At 30.3% G+C, this 22649-nt stretch overlaps 2 protein-coding genes across 2 annotated transcripts; one reads left to right on the top strand and one right to left on the bottom strand.

Annotated features, from left to right (window-relative positions):
* Positions 1-201: 201 nt before the first annotated feature.
* LOC132735082 (band 7 protein AGAP004871-like) lies at positions 202-5298 on the top strand (the record flags this gene model as incomplete). Its single annotated transcript, XM_060721985.1, is given in 3 exon segments — positions 202-280; positions 933-3474; positions 3508-5298. Coding segments are annotated over 2 exon segments (289 nt in total), but the record flags the coding sequence as incomplete, so codon positions are not given.
* Positions 5299-7219: 1921 nt separating this feature from the next.
* LOC132735081 (uncharacterized) lies at positions 7220-19867 on the bottom strand (the record flags this gene model as incomplete). Its single annotated transcript, XM_060721984.1, is given in 8 exon segments — positions 7220-7633; positions 8520-8631; positions 9839-9856; positions 10690-10906; positions 11177-11367; positions 13019-13150; positions 13566-13650; positions 19811-19867. Coding segments are annotated over 8 exon segments (1068 nt in total), but the record flags the coding sequence as incomplete, so codon positions are not given.
* Between the last annotated feature and the right edge of the window lie 2782 nt (positions 19868-22649).

Below are 22649 nucleotides of genomic sequence, written 5' to 3'. Positions count from 1 at the left end.
TACTTAAATGTAAACCTTTGACAGAAATGATAAACAGACCTGTACAAATCCTGTGTTAAAGATATGATGTGTGTATTGGTCATTTCTGTGACAGCTCTAGTTTAAATTGTAATTAAAGGCCGCCTGTAAACAGAGGCAACTATGATGATGGTTAATGATACTTGTATGAAATGATGTTGATAAAATTTTTCCATTTAACAGTAAGGATGTGAGACTACCAGTACAGTTACAGAGAGCAATGGCTGCTGAGGCAGAAGCTGCACGTGAAGCTAGAGCCAAGGTTTGTATTTAGATAGTTTACATGTTTTTAAAAGGTACATCTATGGCAGAATTGTTGACTTCAACAGCTGCTTGTTTAAATTTCCACCAGGGACTTTGGATTCTTGCATGTGAGGAAGCTATCCAGCTTAGGTTATAGATGGTCAGTGGTTCTACTCAGGTGCTCCCTCTAGCTTGAGGCATGGAGGGGAGAGATCTTTCTCCACCAGTGAAGCTTGAAAGTTGTTATAAATAACTTCTACTATTTATAGTATCCATAGATACAAAGTAATTTTTAATTGTCCACCAATTGTACAATGTATCTCTTATCTGTCAGTAACATTTTAACTTTAAAATTGCTGACAAACCTGTCACAATATAAATTATAATGACCAAAGTCATGGATGAAAGGAATTGAGCAGGAGATTGGCCTATTAGTTGAATTATCTGTCTTCTTATCCAATTATCATGGGTTCTAGCTGTTTTGGTGGTCATGACCATATTAACTAATGATACTTGTATTGGTAACTTCCAGGAACCTGATGCAGAAGTTAAATAAAATTCCTATTCCCCTTTCATGTTAAACAGTAACTATATTAATTCCTGTGACTGTATTTCTGTCTGAAAGTTATCTGTTTCTATCTTAATTTACATTTTTATGTAAAACAATTCAGGTGATAGCAGCAGAGGGTGAACAGAAAGCATCGAGAGCATTAAAGGAAGCTGCTGATGTCATCACAGAATCTCCGGCGGCCATTCAGCTACGTTATCTGCAGACCCTGAACACGATATCCGCAGAGAAAAACTCCACCATCATTTTCCCACTCCCTATTGACGTGTTACAGGGATTTATGAATCCACCGAGGCAGAACACAACGTTTTAGTGGAAGGTTAAACCCTTGTTAAATTGGTATATAATGAATGTATATAAACTGTGACAGCTGGTTCAATGATATATGTGCTCTCTCAGTGTGGCATATTATCTGTTAATATATAATATCATATAGATCTACACATAACATATTGAACATACAAACATTGCCATGTAATATGTCTGTGAACTCTGTTATGATTTATACAACATTATATGTAAGTGTCTTTAATATTTACATTGAAATTTCTCAATGCTTTTGTGATCGCTTTTCGTCCTAAAAATCTTAAAAAAATCTTCTTATATAAACCCAAAATGCTAGAGCTTAGATATTTATCATGAAACATCTTCTAATGGGTGTCTACCAAGTTTGTTCAAATAAAAGCCCATGGTTTAGAATTGACCTTGGTCCAGGGGTTTATATACAGGTAAGCGATTCCAGGGCCATCATGGCCCTATTGTTACAATTTTTTACCACAAAATAGGAGAATAATTTATTTACAGATTTTTTTCTATAGAAAAACTAGAAGTAAACTTTTTTATACCATATTTTAATTCTTAAATTAAAATCAACCCCATACCAAAATGAGGACTTGCTGCCAAACACTACCAGATTTTATGTTCAAATATACACTAAGCTTATAAAAACAAATATTCTTTCTATATAATGGTGCTGAAAACTATAAATATGATAAAATCGTTCTGTCTATTATTATACTAAATTTTTCTTATGTTATTCTATGGAAAACTATATGTAGATCTCTGTTATATCTTTGTAAATATTGGAAAAAAGCATTGTTTCATGTGTGTTCAATTTGAAAACTTTATTTACTGAGATATAAAAATTGTTCAATCTTCTTTGTTTTTGATGTATGTGTAATAAAACAATTTTAGGTTAAAGTTCAATATTTTGAGATTGGCTCTAAATTGTTTGGTCACTGTAGGGAAATACAATGTACAAGAGAACAACAACATTGCATTTTTGCAACTAAATTTCCCCATTGTCTGTAAACTACTGAATTTCTCCATTGTAAGTAAGTTTCTCAAGTTCCCATTGTAAGCTTCTGAATTTTTCTTATTACCGGTAAGCTAATACATTTCATATTATCAGAATTATATTTGTTTTAGCAAGGTTAGTTCTCTATATTTATCACCAACACCATAATAAATCAGTCCTGTAAATTAAGTATCTTCTTGGTTCAGAAATTATGTGTTATAAATCTATATAGATTAATTTATAAAATGAAATAGAGTGAGAAGTAAGTGGTTGTGCAATATAATAATATTATAATTGTTTGAAAAGTTGTGATTACGTCTTTATATATTGAGTTGATTTTTTTTGTTGCTAGACAGATGTTAACTTTAAAGATGACCAGAAAAATACTGAAATGGGATATGTTTTAGAAACTGTTACATACTTTATTAAGAGCTGTTATTTTATGTTATATATGTTTTTTTCTATGTTATATATAGTTTTGTTGATTACAATATATGGTTTGATGTAACTGCAGCTGTTTAACACAGATATAAATTTTTCTAACATTCAGATTGATTTTAAATTTGTGCAAATTTGAATATCTTGATCTAAAAGTAGTAGATTTTGACAGTAATTTAATAGTAATTGCTATTATGCTCCATATTTTTTCAATGCAATATTTGATTTGGTCTATATAAATATCTACATGTATGATGTGGTAAAAATGGTTGATTTCTCTGTAGGGCAACATTGATTGTTGATTTTTATAAGATATTTGTTTTTGTTGAGCAAGTCGGGCAGTAGTTAAGTTTTGCAATGTTAAAGGTGGATAATTCTTAGATGGAAGTTAGATTTTACAGAGAATTTTCAGGTAAATGTTGATGCTTGTCAAGTTTAATATTCTAGTTCAAGGTTTATTTTTGTTAGCTAAAAGTTGATTGTTGATAGGAAAATTTATTTTGTCAGGCAAATGATTATTTCTGTGAAGCAATTGTTGGGTTCTGCAAGGTTGGGTTTTTTTGTTAAGAAAAATATTATTTTGTTGTAAAGACAAGTTATAATAGATTGTTACTGGAGTGCATTCTAAGACTAGGTAAACATCTATCTAGTTTTACTCTATGTGTGCAATATATAGATGGTTATTATATTGATTTGTATCATCATTGTTATTGTATTTATATATTTATCTTTGTTTTTGTTTTCTCTTTTGTGATACTGTTTTGCCTAGAAATGATGAATGGTTTTGTCGAGATGGGAAGACTAGTTTGTTTATCATATTTACTTTTTATTTAGCATGGTAAGGTTAGAGAGGCTAATGAAAGTGTTATTAAAGATCCTGTATGTTTTGTGATTGATATTGTTACTGTCTGTTTACGTATGTATGTAGTTAAAGCTTAATGAGAGTTACCACACTTGCAAAAAATTATATATGTATATAATAATGCAAATAAAACAATTTTCAAACATCGAGGAATATGTAAAATGTGTACTGCAAATATTTGTGCACATTATATTTAATCAATAAATTATATGCATTCATTTCTTATTGGAAAATTTGACTTAGAATTTATACAAAATAAATTTCTAATTACCTCCCTTTATTTACATGAAATGTTTAATTCGGTAATATCTTTATAAATAATGCTTATTGGAACTTACAATATTGACAAATCTTAATTTCAGCATCATATTTATGAAATAAATCCATGAAAAAAAATGTGTTACAGGATCTTTAAGATATATGTTATATGTTTTATACTTCTCTTGTATATTTAAGGATAGAACTATCATAAGTCAATATTTCAACAACATGTGCAACACTCATCATATAAAATCATAGTCTATCACAACTTTCAACTGCTGTTACAAATCATTCATTAAAAAATTACAATTTCCTTACTTTTTGTATGTCAGGAAATTTTAATACATAATTTTTACAGTAAAAACAGTGTATAAAGAATCAAATAAAACTTTTTAGAAATATATTTTATAATAACTTTTTTTATTTAAAAAGAAAGCAAGTAATTTCAATTTTTGAATTTCTTTTTTGTCATGCTTATGCTCTTTCTTAATTGGTTTTCCATATTTTTATAAAATGATTATATTCTAACTTATCTAAGTCTTCCTTAATCTGCCCTTCACTAATTACCTCAAGTTTGGAGACATGCAAGCTGTATAAATTTTGAAACTATTGCCAAAATGTCAATAAATTTGAAGTTTATCAAAGAAATAATGCATCTTTAAAAAATGGTATTTGCTCCCCTGTAATTTATACGTTATTTAATTGGGTCACTTTAAAGGGACTCCACTTATTTGTGGCATGACAGGTCCTATATTTGTGTTACATTTAAGGTAGGTCTGGACCACTAACTTGTGTGCAAATTTTCACATCATTTCCTCTCCTCATTTTTACAGAGTAAACAATTATATAGTGGAAAATGACCTAACAATGAAAAGAGTTGCGATGCAATTTGAGCTAAGAATCACACAAAAATAGATTTTCAATACGATTATAAACATAATATGAGCCGTGTCATGACAAAACCAACATAGTGGGTTTGCGACCAGCATGGATCCAGACAAGCCTGCGCATCCGGACAGTCTGATCAGGATCCATGCTGTTCGCTTACAAACCCTATTACAAGTAGAGAAACTGATAGCATACAGCATGGATCCTGATCAGAGGAGGTAATCAAATGTCTGGTATCTCTCATCAAGGGAATTAACTAGATACTGGTATCTCTCATCAGGGGAGGTAACTAGATTTTTATTTATGATTTCTGGTATCTCTTATCAGGGGAGATAACTACCAGGTAGATTCATTTTAAATAAGTTAAGGGGAGGTAACTAAAGCTATGTTTAAAACAACTAAGGGTAGGTAACTTTAGACTTTCTCATAAGGGGAGATAACTAGAGCTTCATTTAAGATGACTAGCATCGTCCATCATGGAGGGTAACTAAATTGAGTTTTATATGATATATATGCTTTTCTTGCTGCTGTGTTCATTTCATCTCCTATCTATGTACATGTTACAAAATTCTATTTCATACAAAACTGTTATATTGTAGATATTATTATTTATCGGGCAGTGTAATTTAATTGTAATATTTATACATGTTCATTTTGTTATATATTTCATTTTCTTTGATATGGTCTTTATATGGAGTGGAAAAAATAAATGTTCAAACTATTTTCTTTTTGTTAACTTACTCTTGTTACCTTGGTAACCATCCATCATTAAAGCTAGAAATGCATTCTTTGTTATCTGAACATAAATCAACTACAACTTTTACTTCCAGATTTCAATCCAAATTATTTAATATTTTTGATGATCGTTTCAAAAAGATCACAAAGTGAAGTGCATGGATATATTTGAATATTTCCTGACATTAATAACATAAGATCTAGAGCAGAAGATGGGAGATCTATGTACTATGTTAAACCCAGAACTTAGAGGAATCGGAGTAGCATTTGCCACCAGTACCAAGCCAGGCTCGCCGGCCATCCGAGCTGTTTTGACAGACTTTACACTGTTTGAAGTTCAAGTCTTGTATTTTGATTATTAAATCCCTGAAATTTCCTTTGAATGGACTGTCCCAAATCAAAGCAGGGCAAATACATTACTCAAAGCAAGCAGACGAAGGATTACATGCTATGTCTTGGGATACTTTTAAAGATACACCTCCAGATGAGCTAAAATACTTTTAAAAAATCAATCTTCAGAATACTACTATGATTTTAAAAGGTTCAAAATTATTTACATGTTATATCGAATAATGACTGATATTGTAGTAATACATGTATCATCATTACATACATACATGTATTTCTACTGCGTGACTTACGCAGTAAGGACTATTTTTGCATATTTTGACCTCTCTTAGTTTTTTTTGTTATTTACGTTGATTATACGAGTAAGTGCCAATTACATTGTGTAAATAACTTTCAAAATTTTCATGAAAATTAGCATGAATCTGTAGTCATGCTGCTTTAAAAGATACTGTAGATGTAAATGGTCAAAAGATCTTTAAACCTTACGGAAACAATGGGGTTGCACATTCATTGAAAATGTTAAAATGTGGGCTTTTCTCACCTTACTGATTACAGAAAAAGCACACAGAATCTGACAAATGTTATTTTAAAAAGGTTTATTCTTACAATTTCAAACCATAAAATAACATCACAATATCACAGTTTCTCATATTTAAATTACAAAAGTTGTAAAAATATATAAAATGCACGTATAAAAGGTAAGTTCACTGATAGATGTAATGAAAACTCTGATTTAAACTTAAAATTTCATTTGTATACCATAATACGGACACTGAACGTTTTCACATGCCTATCTATATACATTGTCTATCCATATTAATTAAATTTCTTTTTAAAATTGATAGAATGCCTAGTATGGCAGTCATTGATGACGTCATGACGCACGGTACTGCACATTAAGCAATGAAAGAAATTTAGGAGGGGTAAAACCACAAGACTCTCTTCTTGTTCTACTGGCAGTGTTCTTAGATTTAAAGAACATTTACAGTATATTAAAGTTAATAATTTACTCTATTATATACATATATACTGTTTCTATATGAAAAAATATTTTACGATTGTTAATGATCCAGATTTTCTGTCTATATATTCGTATATAAAGAAAATGCGCAAACAATAGATAAATTACTATTTTATAAAGCTCTGTTTATAATACATAAGAAAATTAAGAGAAAATAAAACAGTTATACAAGATTACAAATAACGGAATCACGAAGGGGACATGCACGAAAATATTTGTGTTAAATCGAGGTCTCGAAATGATAAAAATAGTTGTCATGTGTCCCTTCTCTACTTCCGTACAAATACGATGAAATAAATAAATACACTTGTTTCAATACAGGCATCATAAGATAAAAAAAATAAGTTAGGAATAGTAGTTAGACAATATTGCATGACATTGTCATGTTGTTTATATATGTTGGTTATATAAGATGAATCAATAATGGCAGTTCAATAACCCAGGACAGATATTTTAGAGAAGTATGAAGTAAAATATTCTATATTGTCCCTAAAATTGGCATCGTTTTAAACAATGTGACGTCACCGTAGAGTTTCTTCGTTTCTTCTATTTATTAAATCTTTAAAAACAAATATATAAAACTTGAAGGTAATCAACAATAAGTTCAATCTAAAATATCCTTATTATCATATACAACATCTTTGAAAATAAAGGTAACAAATATAACAGTCAAGTAGAGCTATTTTTAGTTCTGCCAGTTATCCCCAGTCTGGATGTATAACAAAGTGACGTGGGGTGGGCTCATGTGGGCGGATATAGTGAGAACTCCAGTTGTTTACGATATTGTCGTCCCGGTACTCGGGTAGATGGTGCCATGTCGTATGCATCCAACGGTTTTCGCGTGTATTTGGTGTAAGTAAACGAACGTATCGGAGGTTTCCGTCACTCATCGTCTCTTTTCGGCGTCTTACGGTTTTCTTCGTTCTACCATAAGAAGGAACACCAGGCTTTGCGCTGAGCAACAGAAAAAGCATAAGTACTGTTACAAAATGAGAATTATATGGCAACAGATTTATACAATGTGAGTTAAAATTGACGTACAATTTACATGATGACATGGTCTATTTTATATGACTGATTCCAAATGAGTATTTTGAAAAACAACAACAAAGAAAGCCGACGTAAGCTTGAAGCAAATCAAAACTTCCAGTAGTAATTTCAGATGTAGAAATCACCATTGTAAGTAAGGACCCACTTTAAAGATCGAAATGGGCAAATTCTTCATTTCTGAAAAAATATTTCAATAGATATAATGGCTTTGTAGGTATTAAAGATATCGAATAATTTCAAATCATGCTCAAAGTTTTGCAAGCATGTTCGTTTCTTCACTACCTTCTTAATATGAAAATGACGAGAAAAACAGTTAACAAGCTCGTATGCTAATTTCAAAATCGCGCCAGTCTTTCCAATTTGATTTTTAACAAAACATAAGAATCACTCAACATTCTACTGATTTAACTTAAAATCTATCTTTATAAGAAATATGTTGGATAAGTTATAAATAATGAAAATCGACTAAAAGCAGATCTTTAACTTTAAGAGGAATATTTGTATGACCATATTTGACTTCAACTGGTATTTGGAGATAACATTTTATTCTACAAATAAGTGTGACTTTTCCACTTTAAACACGTTTAACATATAATAGAGAACACTTTGTCATGTTAGGTCAGTTATAACATTATTTGTTGTCAGTTTTAAAAACGCTGTATTTATTACACAAACGCAGTACAGCTTTAAAAAAACTCAAATTACAAAAATAATAACAAAATTACTCTTCCAGTAAAATTTCTCGTACAGAAATGCGGTGTTCATGCATTTCTGTACGAGGTATACTTACTCTTCTAGCGTATTCAAGACTTCCTTCAGTCGCTTCCTTTGACTATCAACTGTCATCCCCATCAGTTGACCACCAGCTAGTGAGTTGAAAAAGTTCAACGCTACCTGCCGTTCTGAAAACCGGAAATGAGTATAATGTCAATCTTAAAATGCGTCTATATACTCGTACATTATTGTTATTCCGAAGTTCATTTTGAAAATTTCATTGAATATTGTTTTTTTAATCAATGACATCTTTTTAAGATCATATTATAATATTTCTATTAAACGCAAAAACAACATCACACTATCAGACGCACGTCAACGTTATACCAACAACAAAAACAACATCGTTCACAAAACACTACAATAGCAACTTGACACTTATGCTGGTTAAAGTACGTGCCTCATTTTTTTCAATCCATTTTAACAAAGACTGATGGGAGCTAATACAATTTAAATAGTGAAAATGTTGACATTCTTTTAGCACGTTGTATTATATAGAAATCTCTTAATAAATGCAACACTTAATTTTGTATGTTAAAGAAAACAATAAGATTTCTATCACGTAGAAATGGTGGAATGAAAACAATGTATAAACAATTGTTGAATGCTGGACTTATTTTAATATTCTACGTTAAGATTTTAGTACATTAGTAACAAAACTATCAAATATATATTTAATTGAAATGATTTGTCAGTTGTATGTTTGTTATACTAGCAAAACATCAGTTTGTTGTTTTTATTTCTTTAACAAGTTGATCAATCATGCAAAACTAAGATATTATACTGGTACATGAATTCGTATGTATTCAAACAATCTATATGTTAACAACAAAGTTCAAAGCATGATTTACAAGCCTAAACTATACTAAAATTGATAGGTATTTTTATGCTTGCAAGGTTTCCTCTATTTATGTTAATTGAATCATTGTTACAGAAAATAGTGTCTTTGTTTTGGTTTTTTGGTTTTTGCTTAAATTATGTTGCTTTATCCAGTGTAGGATCCTGAAAATGTCGAAGCTGTATAAAACCATAACAATTATAACGAAAGTTTTTTGATTCACTAATTATTAAGGTTAAAGACATCTTTGAAACCGTACATTTACATTAGAATTCCAGATTTGCTACAGCGAGAACAAATTCTAGACAAATGACGTGTTTCGTATTATAAATAGAAAACTTGATATATATATGTTGTGATTATATATTTTAAAACATTGAAGTGCGGGAAAATGGTGCATGGATATATATATATAGATATTGACTAGTTGAGAGAACAAGATGTAGTCAGTATTTTATTAATACATCATACAGATGTTCTTACTATTGTGAACCTACCTTTTTCTGTATCCTTTCCTTTAAACAGTATCATAACATTAAATACACCTATCTAATTTTAACTGATTTATCTTATAATTTAGTTACTTGTAACATTTTTTTGGCTGTTAATTTTTTCCATGTGAAATTTCATTATGGTACTTCGTGGAAAACATTGAATTTTTTTCAAATAGCATTTAATTGTTTACGTTAAACATAAAAAATACCAGTATGAAAATATTACAGAAAAGGAAATCAAGCAACAAAAAGAGACGAGAAACATTTACAATGAAAACAAAAATCAAACATATTCTTTTGCGCTGTTCCGAAAACACTAAAAGCATTACCTCTTGAAAATTTACAAAAAAATGTTCGTTTGATTGGATTGCACTTTCATCGGGCACGTGCAGACGATTTCCGTCTCCAAAATGGAATTTTCAATTTAAAGTTATGTCTTAAGAAATTAACAAAATACCTCAACAACAAAAGTTCAAAAACATGTACATCATTTCAATGTAACTGAATTACATACAATACAAATAATAGCTTTAATAACAATTTACAGCTCATTAATCCGGTCCGCATTCAATGATTTCAGAGAAAGTACATATAACATGGAATCATTGGCCCAGAGTATTAAATATAATTATATACAAAACAAAGAAAGAAATCATTTACATTTTAAATGCTACGGACAAACACGTAGTGATTTGCCTCAACAACGTGTACAAAGACGGGTCAGCTCAAAATAATCTTTCTGAAATTGAAATCCTGTTAAAACAATGGAAGGTTAAACATTTAGGGCATAGCAAGTTCATTATACTTAGTGATATGGACTAAAAAAGTGTAATTATTAAAAGCGCGCATCCTACCTTGTTCATTGGCATCTTTCATCCATTTTTCAACGGAATCTTTAGCGTCAGGCAGTAAGGTTCTCTTCAAACTGTTGTCAAGCTCATGTTTCTTGCTTGCCATCTTTAATATACGTTCTATCACCTTCTTATCAGCTTTATCCGCGTACTTCATCCATTCTTCCGCCTGTGGTACCGCCTCCGGAAGTAAAGCCGAGTTCAAACGAACGTCCGGTCGCTGAAACAGAACAAATGTCAAAACCTTTGAATACATTAAGGTAGTTAAATTTTATGCATTTTCTTGTGAAGTGATACCATCATATTTCCTTTCTTTAAGCCTTTTTACCACGTGTCCACCATGTTACTTTTAAAATTATTCGTTTTATATTTTCTTTGTGACAGTTTGGATATTTGGCTATAAGGGGAATACTATCATTTAAACATTTTTGTTTTAACAGGAAAATGTTATTTCTGGACTTGCTTCAACACAAACATTTAATTAACATACTTCCGGTGCAGCACTGCTTTTCTTTCTTGTGTCTACGAACATGGTCTTTGACCTTTGCGGGGTCATCGGTGCGGGCATCTGCATTGGCCGTGCAGATTTAGGTGCTCTACTTTGTGCTGAGCTCATTTTCTGTAGTCCATTCCTTGATTCTACCCTCGGGGAAGGCGTGGCCTTGATCTTGATATTTGGTACTACAGAGAAAATGGAAGAAAATATTTTATACAGTATAACTTACTAGATGAGTGGCGAATTAAGGCACATTTAGATTGTATATTCAATATAACAAATGATTGGTTTAAAAAAATAAGCAACAAAAATATGTTAGCAATGTCTCGACAATGCTGTATACAGGCTTCGAATCTGGGTTGTCACGGCCATGAGGTGGAGTTCTGTCTAATGTCGGTATACAAACAACAGTGAAAAAGCTTTGTTTACAACTGTTTTAAAGTTGACATAATTTCATTTCAGACAAAACAGCAAACCACTGTATTTAACTCATTAACGCATGAGCATTTTGTGAAAAATGGCCGTTTTCATTCAAAAGTCTCCCGTTACAAGTTCAAGTTGCTATAAAACTATAAAAACTGCTTCAATACTAATCAAACTTGGCACAAATGTTGAATGGACCATTGCCTTTGTGTCTTAAATATTTCCTGTTACCATGGCAACGCGGGGACATTTCAAAATTGCCAAAAATCACTATTTTGCGTTGATTTTTTCAATCAAAATTGATTTCAAAGTGCTGCAACTTCACAATGGATTGAGATAGAGTCAAATGCTTTTCAGCGTTGGTTACACGTTACATTATGATCGACTTGGGGTCATTTTTAGCCTCCCACAAGTCCAAAATTTTCTTAGTAATGAGGGTTGGCTGTCGCCTGTATCTATAGGATAGTGGATGGCGCCGAAAAAGTGGTCACTTTCTTAAACAACATTTCTCAAACAAAAACAAGTGTTGGGGCCTAAATAAGGCATTTTTTCACCATTTGAGACAACAAAAAGGGGAGGGGGGGTTAACAAGGCGTAAAATTATTATATCTATGAAACGATAAGGGACAATATGCCCTTGAAGATAAACTTTCAAGAGAAATTCTCCGACATTTTATATCATATTCCTGGAAAACAATCTGCGGGAGGTTCCGATTGTAAATGCATTTTCGAAGCATGAGCAGCATTGACGCTTATTGAATTCAAAAAGAAGCTTTTCCGAGTAAATAAATAATATGTTGTGTCAGCTACTGAAAATATTATATGCTGTCATATAATCAATACTTCTCTTATTGTACTTTTGTTCCTTCTTGATATATTTAGAATAATAAGCGTACATTTACGGTCAATACATCGACAACTTTAATCAGTTAAAGTGACAATATGGATAAATAATCTTGATCTTCTATTAAAAAAGAGCAGATACTACATTCTGGTTTCTTTTACAGGCTAACAGTCACTTTAAAACTGTGGATTAACAATGTAACAAACAACCTTTACATTACCACACTATAGAAACGATATCACTGTATCTTGTAAATGTCTTGCGAGCCTATAAGCATATATATATTTGTGTATTTTAACTTGAACCTTTTTATGATAACAGGAAGTTGACTTGTTTATACATGTATAGCAAAGGAAACCACGTTATAAAGTCGCTGAGGCAAGTTATCAATGAACTTTTTTGCCGAAAAAAATGAGGTTAAATTCTTAAAATCTTGAATATTTCTTTAAGCTGTCAGCATGCTTGACTTATGAGCCTGCTGATAATCATAAAACCAACGGCGTGTCATGACATACCAACACCTAATCACACTTCCGGCACAGCAACACAGATGAATGTTCAAAACTTACATGACATTTCTCGTGACATTCTTGTTAAAGATGGTCCCGGTTTTTGTCTTGCTGATGCAGGTGCCGCCGGCAATGGTGTGCCGGGAACCTTCGCCGGTGTCGGCGGCGGGATTGATGGTGTATGAACAGTTGCTAAGACATACAAAAAGCAATAATGTTACAGCAAACTACGGTTAATAAGAAGCAACAATGTTAAAAGGAACATATATAAATGACATTTAGAGATCAATACCACAATTTTCATGGAATCCCTTTACCAAAACATATATGACAATTAAACAGGCGTTATAAGTCTACAACTAACTGCACTGGCTGAAACAAGCATAGTGTTAGAATTTTGACACTTATTCTATTTCATTTATTTATAGCACCGATATGAATTATTGCAAATGACAAAAGGTACAAAAAGTTTACGCATGACAAACAACACTTACTGACTGACTAACTGACAATGATGGGTCAAGGATGACCTCTGTTACACTTTAACTTGTGATAACTATGAGCATTTTATTTTTGACAAACATTACCATGGCGATATTATACCTACCATCAACTTCTAGTGGTGTGAACGGCTTCCCACCAGGTGGCGCAGATTCTAACATTCTTTCTGGAACCTTCCATCGGTTAAAAATCTGAAAATAAAAAGTAAATTGAAATAAATAAAGGGTCCTAAAATCATGTTTGATAAAGTTTGCTTTTCCTCTTTCTTTTAAAGACACATTAAGGATCAGCTGTGAAAAATGAAAGTGTTTTAGTTATAGATACAGAGCATATTAGATGCTTGTAGCGTGAATACGGGTTTCCAGTACTAATGAAATGAGAAATAATATATCATAAAACGTAAACAATGTGGTATTTTTTTTCCAGTACAAAAATGGTAAACCACTATAACTTTGCTAATGGCCAAAAAGTAACAGAAGGTTCAATAATATGGCCAAAAAGTACAGTTTGGAAATCGTAAAAAAGCAACACTTGAAATATAAAAAAAAACAAATTAGAATTTCAGGGATTTAATGAGCCTTTAAAGAACAATTTGCCTGTTTCTGTTTTGTTTGACAACGAACCTGTATACATGCACCATGTCTTTGAAAATAATAAAATAAAAGCATAATGGAAACAGTAAATATTAAAGACATTTGGATTTGTAAAGGTCTTATACCACCGAGATTCAAATATAACTGATTTAAAAAAAATGCATTTTAAAAGGTTAAGTATCAAACCTATCTTGTTACGAAGCAATCTAGGTTTGAAAAAATACATTATGATCGTTTTGTAAATTGCAATTGATATATGGCGGAGTTTAATATATTTAATACGCTCAATTCAATACTTAAAAATCCGTTGGTATTTAAATATATATACACCTGCATTAATAAAAGGAATTAAATATAAATGACGATCTCATATATATTGAATATATTGCCAAATTTATCAATAAACCCTTGTGTACATTTAAATTAAATCGGTATAGTTTATGCCCATTGAATTTGTCGTCTGCGCAATGAATGAAAAAGTATTTGTCAATATTAGTAATAATTGAAGAAAAACATTTGAAGGTATGAAACTTGTCTGTTGTATTGAAAGTTTGGGATGTCGAATATTATATTACTTTGATAGAATTTAGTTTAGAATACACGGCTTATTTTAGCTCAATTAATTTTTGAGTTTATTTGGTTTAAATTGATTAAAACAAACAAACAATGTCTTAACAAACCAAAATTTGTAGTTTAGCAACTACTATGCTGTTTACAATTAACTTATGACAGGTTATATGAACGTATTATTATTAACAGTTGTTTATATAACCATCGTATAGCAGCTGGTATGCCTACATCGCTTACAATATTACCGTATATAAACGGCTAGGGTTATATTTACGAACAGCCGTTTATATAGGGCCATATAACCTGTCAACAATCTTTATAACTAATAATATAACATGTTCATCATCTTTATAACTAAATAAATTGTCTTATTCAACAACTACAATGCTACGAATTCTACATTGATAAACCAACTATATTTGAATCCAGTTTTCGAAACTGCATGGAAATTATCGTACATGTTCTAAGGTACATCGACTTTTCCACGGGCATACTTAAAATGCACTCGTGTATTTTGAAAAACATTCTTGTTCATTTACAATAAATAATTGTGTTACCATAAGAACTTATAGAAATAAATACTTCAGGCTTTATCAACTATTTACACTGAAACATAATTAGCCCGAACAGTTTCACTATAATGCTCCACTCTTTAAAGAGACATGTATTATTTCATGTATTTTTTAGAAACCTTAAAATCTAGATAAAATCCGGCACTATCTTTGTGTTTTAAGGTTCACAACGGCGTCAACCGGCCCTAAATACGTACATAATATTATCAGACATCACTTACATTTTGAAAACAAACATTTGAAACAACTTCTTAAATAACTTAATAAGAATGTCAAATATATCTTAACTTTACTGATATGGGTATTGAGCAGTAAGTAAATATGGATTAGGCAGGTGGAAAAATATGTCACTTCACCACTGTCAATATTTGATATGAATTTTGCACCCCATTTAATGCGGCGTTACACGAAATAGAGCAATACTTATCCAGTATTTTTAAAGATAATGCATTGTGTTACATTGAGAAGTATATATAAATATCACAAACTCATTGTATCAGCGTTCTGTAGATTATAATATGAAACATAAACTGTTAAATAATGCCGGAACAGCATTTGTTACATAGTCAAAAGCCATGGTCAGGATTCGAACTTGGGCCGACGCGGTGACATAACGAATAAGGTCTGAATGGCGATTTGGAGGAGTGGTTAACGCGCCGAATCTGAGCATCACTGGCTGCGTAGGTTCAAAACCCAATGGCAACCCGTTTATTGCTAAAGCAAGGAATTTTGCACGTATTGCTCGGTACTGGCTGGTTCAAAGGAACAGAACAAGAGAGTGCCTATAAGCTCTTAGCTTCCTAAATATTCGAGCTAAAATAAATCATGTATGAACTATAAACCTATACATGTACGAAGTTCTAAGCACTTTATATGACAATATGGCTAACTGCTGAACCCTGTGTTGTCATAACTCTACATGTTTTGGCCAAATCAATTTTGCCCCTGTCTCCAATAACCATCTATTTCACGATATAAATGTAATATGGTAATAAACTATTATAAAATGATGATGTTGACAATATCATATTTTATTTCTAAAATGATTTCAGCTAAATCTTATAACAATGACCTTTTTAGAAATAGTTGTCCATGCTTAACAATGCCCATGCAAAAATAAGCAAATAAGCAAGTCTTGAACAAACCTATTTTTGAATGTTTATATTTTCAGCAAACATTCACATTTGGTGGCATTATAACATAGGAAACTGTATTTATCAACTACTTGTAAAATACTTATATGAAGGTGTGTATCAAATTTCGAACGATCACCACTATTCAATTTCTTATAATGGTTGTTGCTTATAGGTTCCTTATAAACAAATAATGGTATTTTTCTTCCAAAGAAGTTTCAAATTTTCACATATTTTGTAAGCTATAATGATCATTTTTACATAACCTTGGTTTCATAGATATAACGCCATGGTGATCAGGAATATTGATTACGTTATAATCATTTCCCATTAATATTAATAATACATCAATATAAAATCAATTAATATCTATTGTTTATTGAAAAAAGATAATGCATACATACGCTTTCCTGTTTAGAAAATCCTCTTAACGCGTAAAACTGTTCAAAAATCGGTGAATCCGACATACTGGTTTTAAAATGAGATAAGTATATGTTCAGGTTTGTTTATAAAAATAATCTTTTCAACAATTTCGTGTTTGAGACGACACTAATACATTAAATTGTAAAACCAATACAGCACTTTAAAGGTATTTTTCATGACAAGACGATTGAATGAAAATAAAAGAAACCATCACAAAAGTAGAGTATATCTATACAAGATAGGGTTGGTTTTATGTCAGAGTTATGACCGGTTTATCACGCACTAAATCTAATTGAATTTGCAATGTTTGTTTATTATACGTTTTTATGGACGAATTAAAGAAAGAATCGTTGGTAATTGGATATATAGAAAATATAGAAATGTAGGAATATCGAATATTAATCTTTAAGGATAGATTATAGTCGATCTTTATCGTGACGTTTATATAATCAAAATACAAGATTGTTGTACAATTATGACGTCATTTTCAATTCTCCTTGAATAAAAGAATTGTGTTGTATTACAACATTTCAACATAATTTTTTTTGCGTTATTTGGCCATGTATAAATGGGTGTTTACAATCTAACCCTCGTGTTATATAATTGGTCATATTACCTATAAAACTATCTATAACGAATAATACACGTGTAGTGCGAAACGCGGTAGATAAAACGTATATGTCAGCTTTGCGATAGTAATGAAATTACGGAAGAGTATACTGACCCCCCTTATATATTTTTTATGCCTTCAAGAAAAAAAAACTTTGTATAATACATATCTTTAAAAAAGTGACAAGTTATATGATATCTGAAATAAATCTTGCACAGTTTTATCTGTTATTATACACCATAAATCACAAATATGCATTGTTTCTTCGATGATATTTGGAAATTTAAGAGAAGAGAATGTTCTTCTTAACATACATTAGTTGTACACTTTAGCCTTTATCATATGAATCTCATGAATTCATAAATTAAATTAGATTCTCTTGGTATAATAAGTCGCATCTATTATTATAATATTAAATGGCCCTTTTCTCGTTTTGATATTTAAAAAAACATGTATAATCATTGAAAAAGATGTAAAAAATATTTATAGTATAAGTTTCAATACCATTTATATAATAATAATATATATATCAGCTAAATTATAATATTTTATATAATACTGGCAAGATACTCGTATACCGCAAGCGTGTTATCATAACGATCAACTTATGTTAGGAAACATATAAAACATCACCTAAGCTAAAAACTCAGGTAAAGAATATATATATTATATATGATTATATCATCTCTATATCTGTCAAACAAATAATGCCTCGAAAACATACTGTTTTCAAATGAATAAAAGCGTTTACATCAAGAAAACGTCTGCTTCTTGAGGTAGAATTTCAATGAAAAGAAGAAAAAAACATAATTCTTATAAATTAAAGTAAGGTCTTCAGAAAGACTTAAGTTTATAATACGTATCTTTAACAGTATAGTAACCAAAAAACAGGAAAGATCAATATGAACTATATATATAAATTTAAAAAAAACATTACGAACTATGTTGTTATCATGTATCGTCGTATTTTAAACAGGCATATAAAATATGTAAGGGGGGTCAGTATACTCTTCCGTATGAAATAGAGGATGAATTCCATTTTATATGTGTTTGTAATAGTTACTCTAATATACGTTCTCTTTACATTAAGCAATACTACTACAGAAGACCAAGTATGTTCAAATTGATTGAATTATTAAGTACTGAAAAGAAGTCTGAATTAATAGGTTTAGGTAAATATTGTTATTATGCTACAAAACATCGAATTGAACTACTAAATGCTCTGTAAATCAATGTATAAATTTGTCTCTTTATATTTAAAAGTGATATTGTTATTTCTTGAAATAACTTGATAATGTGTCTAGTATGAAACATTGTTAAATGGAATCTTATCACAGCATATGATTAAGTTTAAAATCCATTATTTTTATATCTTAAAGAATGTAAACGCTTTATAATAGATAAGCTCACTTTAGTACTAAATGGTGTTAACGTTCATTCTCCAAAAATATGTAAATTGAAAATTTGTGCTATAACTTTGTTCATGTACCATGATATTGTGTTTGATTGTACTATATAAATGTGTGTAATATGACTATGTACTGAATGTATACGTCAATAAATTATCTATCTATCTATATATATTTATCCGGCTGCATTTTAAATCTTTAAAAAGTATTTCCGTGGAGTAAACTTGATTTGTTATATCTTGTAATAAAATAAATCGTATTAACTAAAGTTAGTTATCAAATATAGATATTGCATATTGTGCTCTTTATCTCAATTGTTTAAGGCTTAAGAACTAAATTCCACGTTCGCGTTATCATAATAGGTTTTGTCAATGAATAAAAGAAGTGTTTAAACACACAAAATAGTAATAGAATGTTGATTTTTTATAATCCGTAGTATTCAATTTACATGTTTGCCCTGTAAATGTGTATATTTTATATATTATGTACAACATGAAAAAGTATACATGTAAGATCCAGTTTTACAGATTGTGTATCAATTTACCTGAGTAGAAATGTATCATTAAAGAAATAACTAAAAAATATGGCTAATACATACATATTTCAGTTTTTATAGTATTAACGCAAGTCAAGCTTTATTTTTAAATAATTCATTTCCTGCCGCCATTACGTATATAACATTTTACTCTCCACAAAAAGTTTCATTCATGTGACCTCAAATCTATTTTCATATCTTTTTATAATACACTCATTGATAACTAATCAAATGTAACATTTTCTAAATATGGTTTACACATTTCGTTTCAGAATTGGTATTGAAATCAAGCATTGATTGATTTATCTGACTCATATAGAAAATGTGGCAGCCTTCAAGATAGTATTACAGCAAAAAGACGCTGTTAATAAATTTGATATCACTTGTAATTACACGATTTCGTTTGGTCACTTCGCTTTCTTTTTTCTTAGTCTCTTGAGAAAGAAGATTTCACTCAACAGTTTCAGTCATTTTCTATATTATATAGAGAATTAAGTAAAACATACCTGGTTTCTAGGAGATAACATTATATCCTCTACTGTCTCCTTCTTCCGCGCAAACCCCTGAAAATACATCAAATTACATGTATATAAAACACCGTCACTGTATAAAAAACACCCTTCAAATGACCATCTAGTAATGATAAACTTGTGTATTTATTCTTTAAAGATGTACTATAAATCTACTTAATCCCTGTCTTATGTAGAAGATTACGTTTGTTATACTTAATCTTATCTAATTGTTAAAGGACTCTTTTGTAATAATACTCGACATTTTTCTTACAGTTACGAGTTGTTGCTCGCAATATCGACATTTCCCGTGCAATTACGATATACTGCTCGCAGTATCGACATTTTCCGTGTAAAAACGAAGTGTTGCTCGGAGTATGGAAAGCCATGGAGTATCGACATTTTTGACTGTTGTCAACGCTCCTAACAACCGCATTGCACACAGTTTCTCGATTGCTGCGTATATTTTCAAAAATACAAATACACTGTACACGCTTGATACATGTAAACAACAGAGCTATCTCTTTCTATCGCTACTTCCGAGCTAGGGCATGTCGCCGACTTTTAAAGTGTCAACAAAGGTACAATATGTTGTTTTATTACATTTTTGTGAACTTTGCATCGAATATCAAAAATTGAAGAATGCTATACCATGTAGATTTGATTCAACTTTCCGGGAAAAGTTTGTTGACGAATTTATGTTTGAATTGAAGTTGTAGCAGCGTTTCTTAGTTAGCAAATTTTGTGTCCTCATATTTCCATTTTAAACAGCAATCCAAATTAAAAACAAATACATCTCTCTAAATGCAATTAAAAGTTTTAATCAAGACCAAAAAAAAAGTTTATTAAAGTAAATTTATTATATTAAATCTGCGAGACAGTTCTGTCGTGAAGGAGTAGCCATGTTGCCAAGGAGAAATCTCGAAAGTTATGGACTGTATGTTTATTAACGGAAGTATTCTTTGTGACGGTTTAAACTGGCGGGCAATCAAAATCTTTAATAATAATGTACAAGTTTGACAATTTAAAAAAAAATGAAATATGAAATTTCATTCTGTATTTTGATATGTAAGACACATTGCATATCTTATAACTCATTCTGAAGTTGTGACATGTTACATAAAAAATATATACCACTTTGTTTATGATGTAAGTTAACTCTGAAGCAGGGATAATTCCTAATCTAAAATAATCATAACCAAATATGGTCTGAATCTTGACACACTTAAAGGGTTACTTTGTTATAAAACAATGTTTTGAAAGAAAGCTAAATTATGTCAATCAAAATTTAATAAATACACATCTTTATATCTAAACACTTAAGATAAATAAATACTTACAAATCCTATATCTGCCATTTTGTTAAAAACGTAAATTGTAATATCCTATGTGAAATTATACACCATATTTTCTACATCCAAATATTACAATAAAAAATCATATTTAATTCTGTTTCATTAATCATAATCTATACCGCTTTTAACAGATTGGAAGTCAGATTGTTTGAGTTTGACATTTTCAATACATTTGCCTTTTACAATTATTATATGAAATATTGATTTCTGTTCCAAATGCAATCGAAATAAACACAAAGATAACGCTTTCCTCGTTTTAAAGCAGTCAAATCGTAAACTGTTTACTGTTTAAAGTACTGATTGAAAGCGAGTTTAAAGATTATTTAATATTTTTTAGTTCTTACTCGAAACAACATTTCCCTCAGTGAAAAGTTTTAAAAGGACCTCAATTTTACTTTTTGTTCCTAACCCTTACATCGACATTGTTGGGGATGTAATTCTGCTGTACATAGTTTTTAGTATGGCTATAGGCGTATTTGAAACAAATTTAACCAATAGTAAGATTTGTTTTATGAAATGCGTATATGATATTTTCATTCTTTTTTTTTTAATTATCAAATTCATATTTGAGCACATATTATTTGAAGCAGAATGAAAAAACGACAACATAAGAATGAGTAAGATTTATCGCCTATAAGACTTCTTTTTAACTTCAAAAATACGAAATAAAATACGAATAAAATTTAAAAATGAAAACACATTAATACAAAGTAAAATGCTTATTTAATAATTCAAAATATCGGCGTGTAATATTTGAAGTTCAGGAACTAACGAAAGCTTATAAAAATACATGTAGTTATTTCATTTACAGATATTTTCCAATTATGACTCTGGCATTCCGTAATGAAATAACACAGTGTCTTTATGTATACATGTTTACAGGGTCTCATCTTTCAAAATGTTTTTTTTTAAATGTGCTGATTTTCAATAAATGAATAAGTTAGCACTTACTGACTGTGCCTCTTTAAATAATATAAAACCAAGGCACTTTACAAAAACACAGATCGACAGACGATATTGAATTTTAAACCAACCTTTTTCACTACAAATAAGCACAGAAAAAAACACAATAAAAGGAGTTAAATAAACAAAGGACTAATATAAAATAAACAAATACCAGTATGCAGACCATGTAGAAGTAAGCAGGTAGTCTTTTTAAATGTATCAAATGTATAAACGACTGCATTTACATTGATTTGACATTAAACTTTCGACTTAACACATTAGTTTTTAAAAAAAGGTAGATCTACTGATCAATTAAATATTTTATCAATGCAGTTCAAAACTCTAGACAACTGGTATATTCAATACAGATTGCACACAAGTAAAGACGTAATATTGCACTGTGAGTACAACGTTTACTTGTTATATTCAATATATTATTTTTAAGTGTTTAAAACAAATATCATGATCAGAAAATCATTATCTATATTAAGAAGACCAGAACTATTTTTATTGTATATCTTTTTCCATATTTAGGG

This window comes from Ruditapes philippinarum, unplaced genomic scaffold (genome assembly GCF_026571515.1).
Source record: "Ruditapes philippinarum isolate M1 unplaced genomic scaffold, ASM2657151v2 ctg12841_1_1_1_1, whole genome shotgun sequence".
In the NCBI taxonomy this organism is placed as follows: domain Eukaryota; kingdom Metazoa; phylum Mollusca; class Bivalvia; order Venerida; family Veneridae; genus Ruditapes; species Ruditapes philippinarum.
This window is presented reverse-complemented; position numbering and strand designations above follow the sequence as displayed.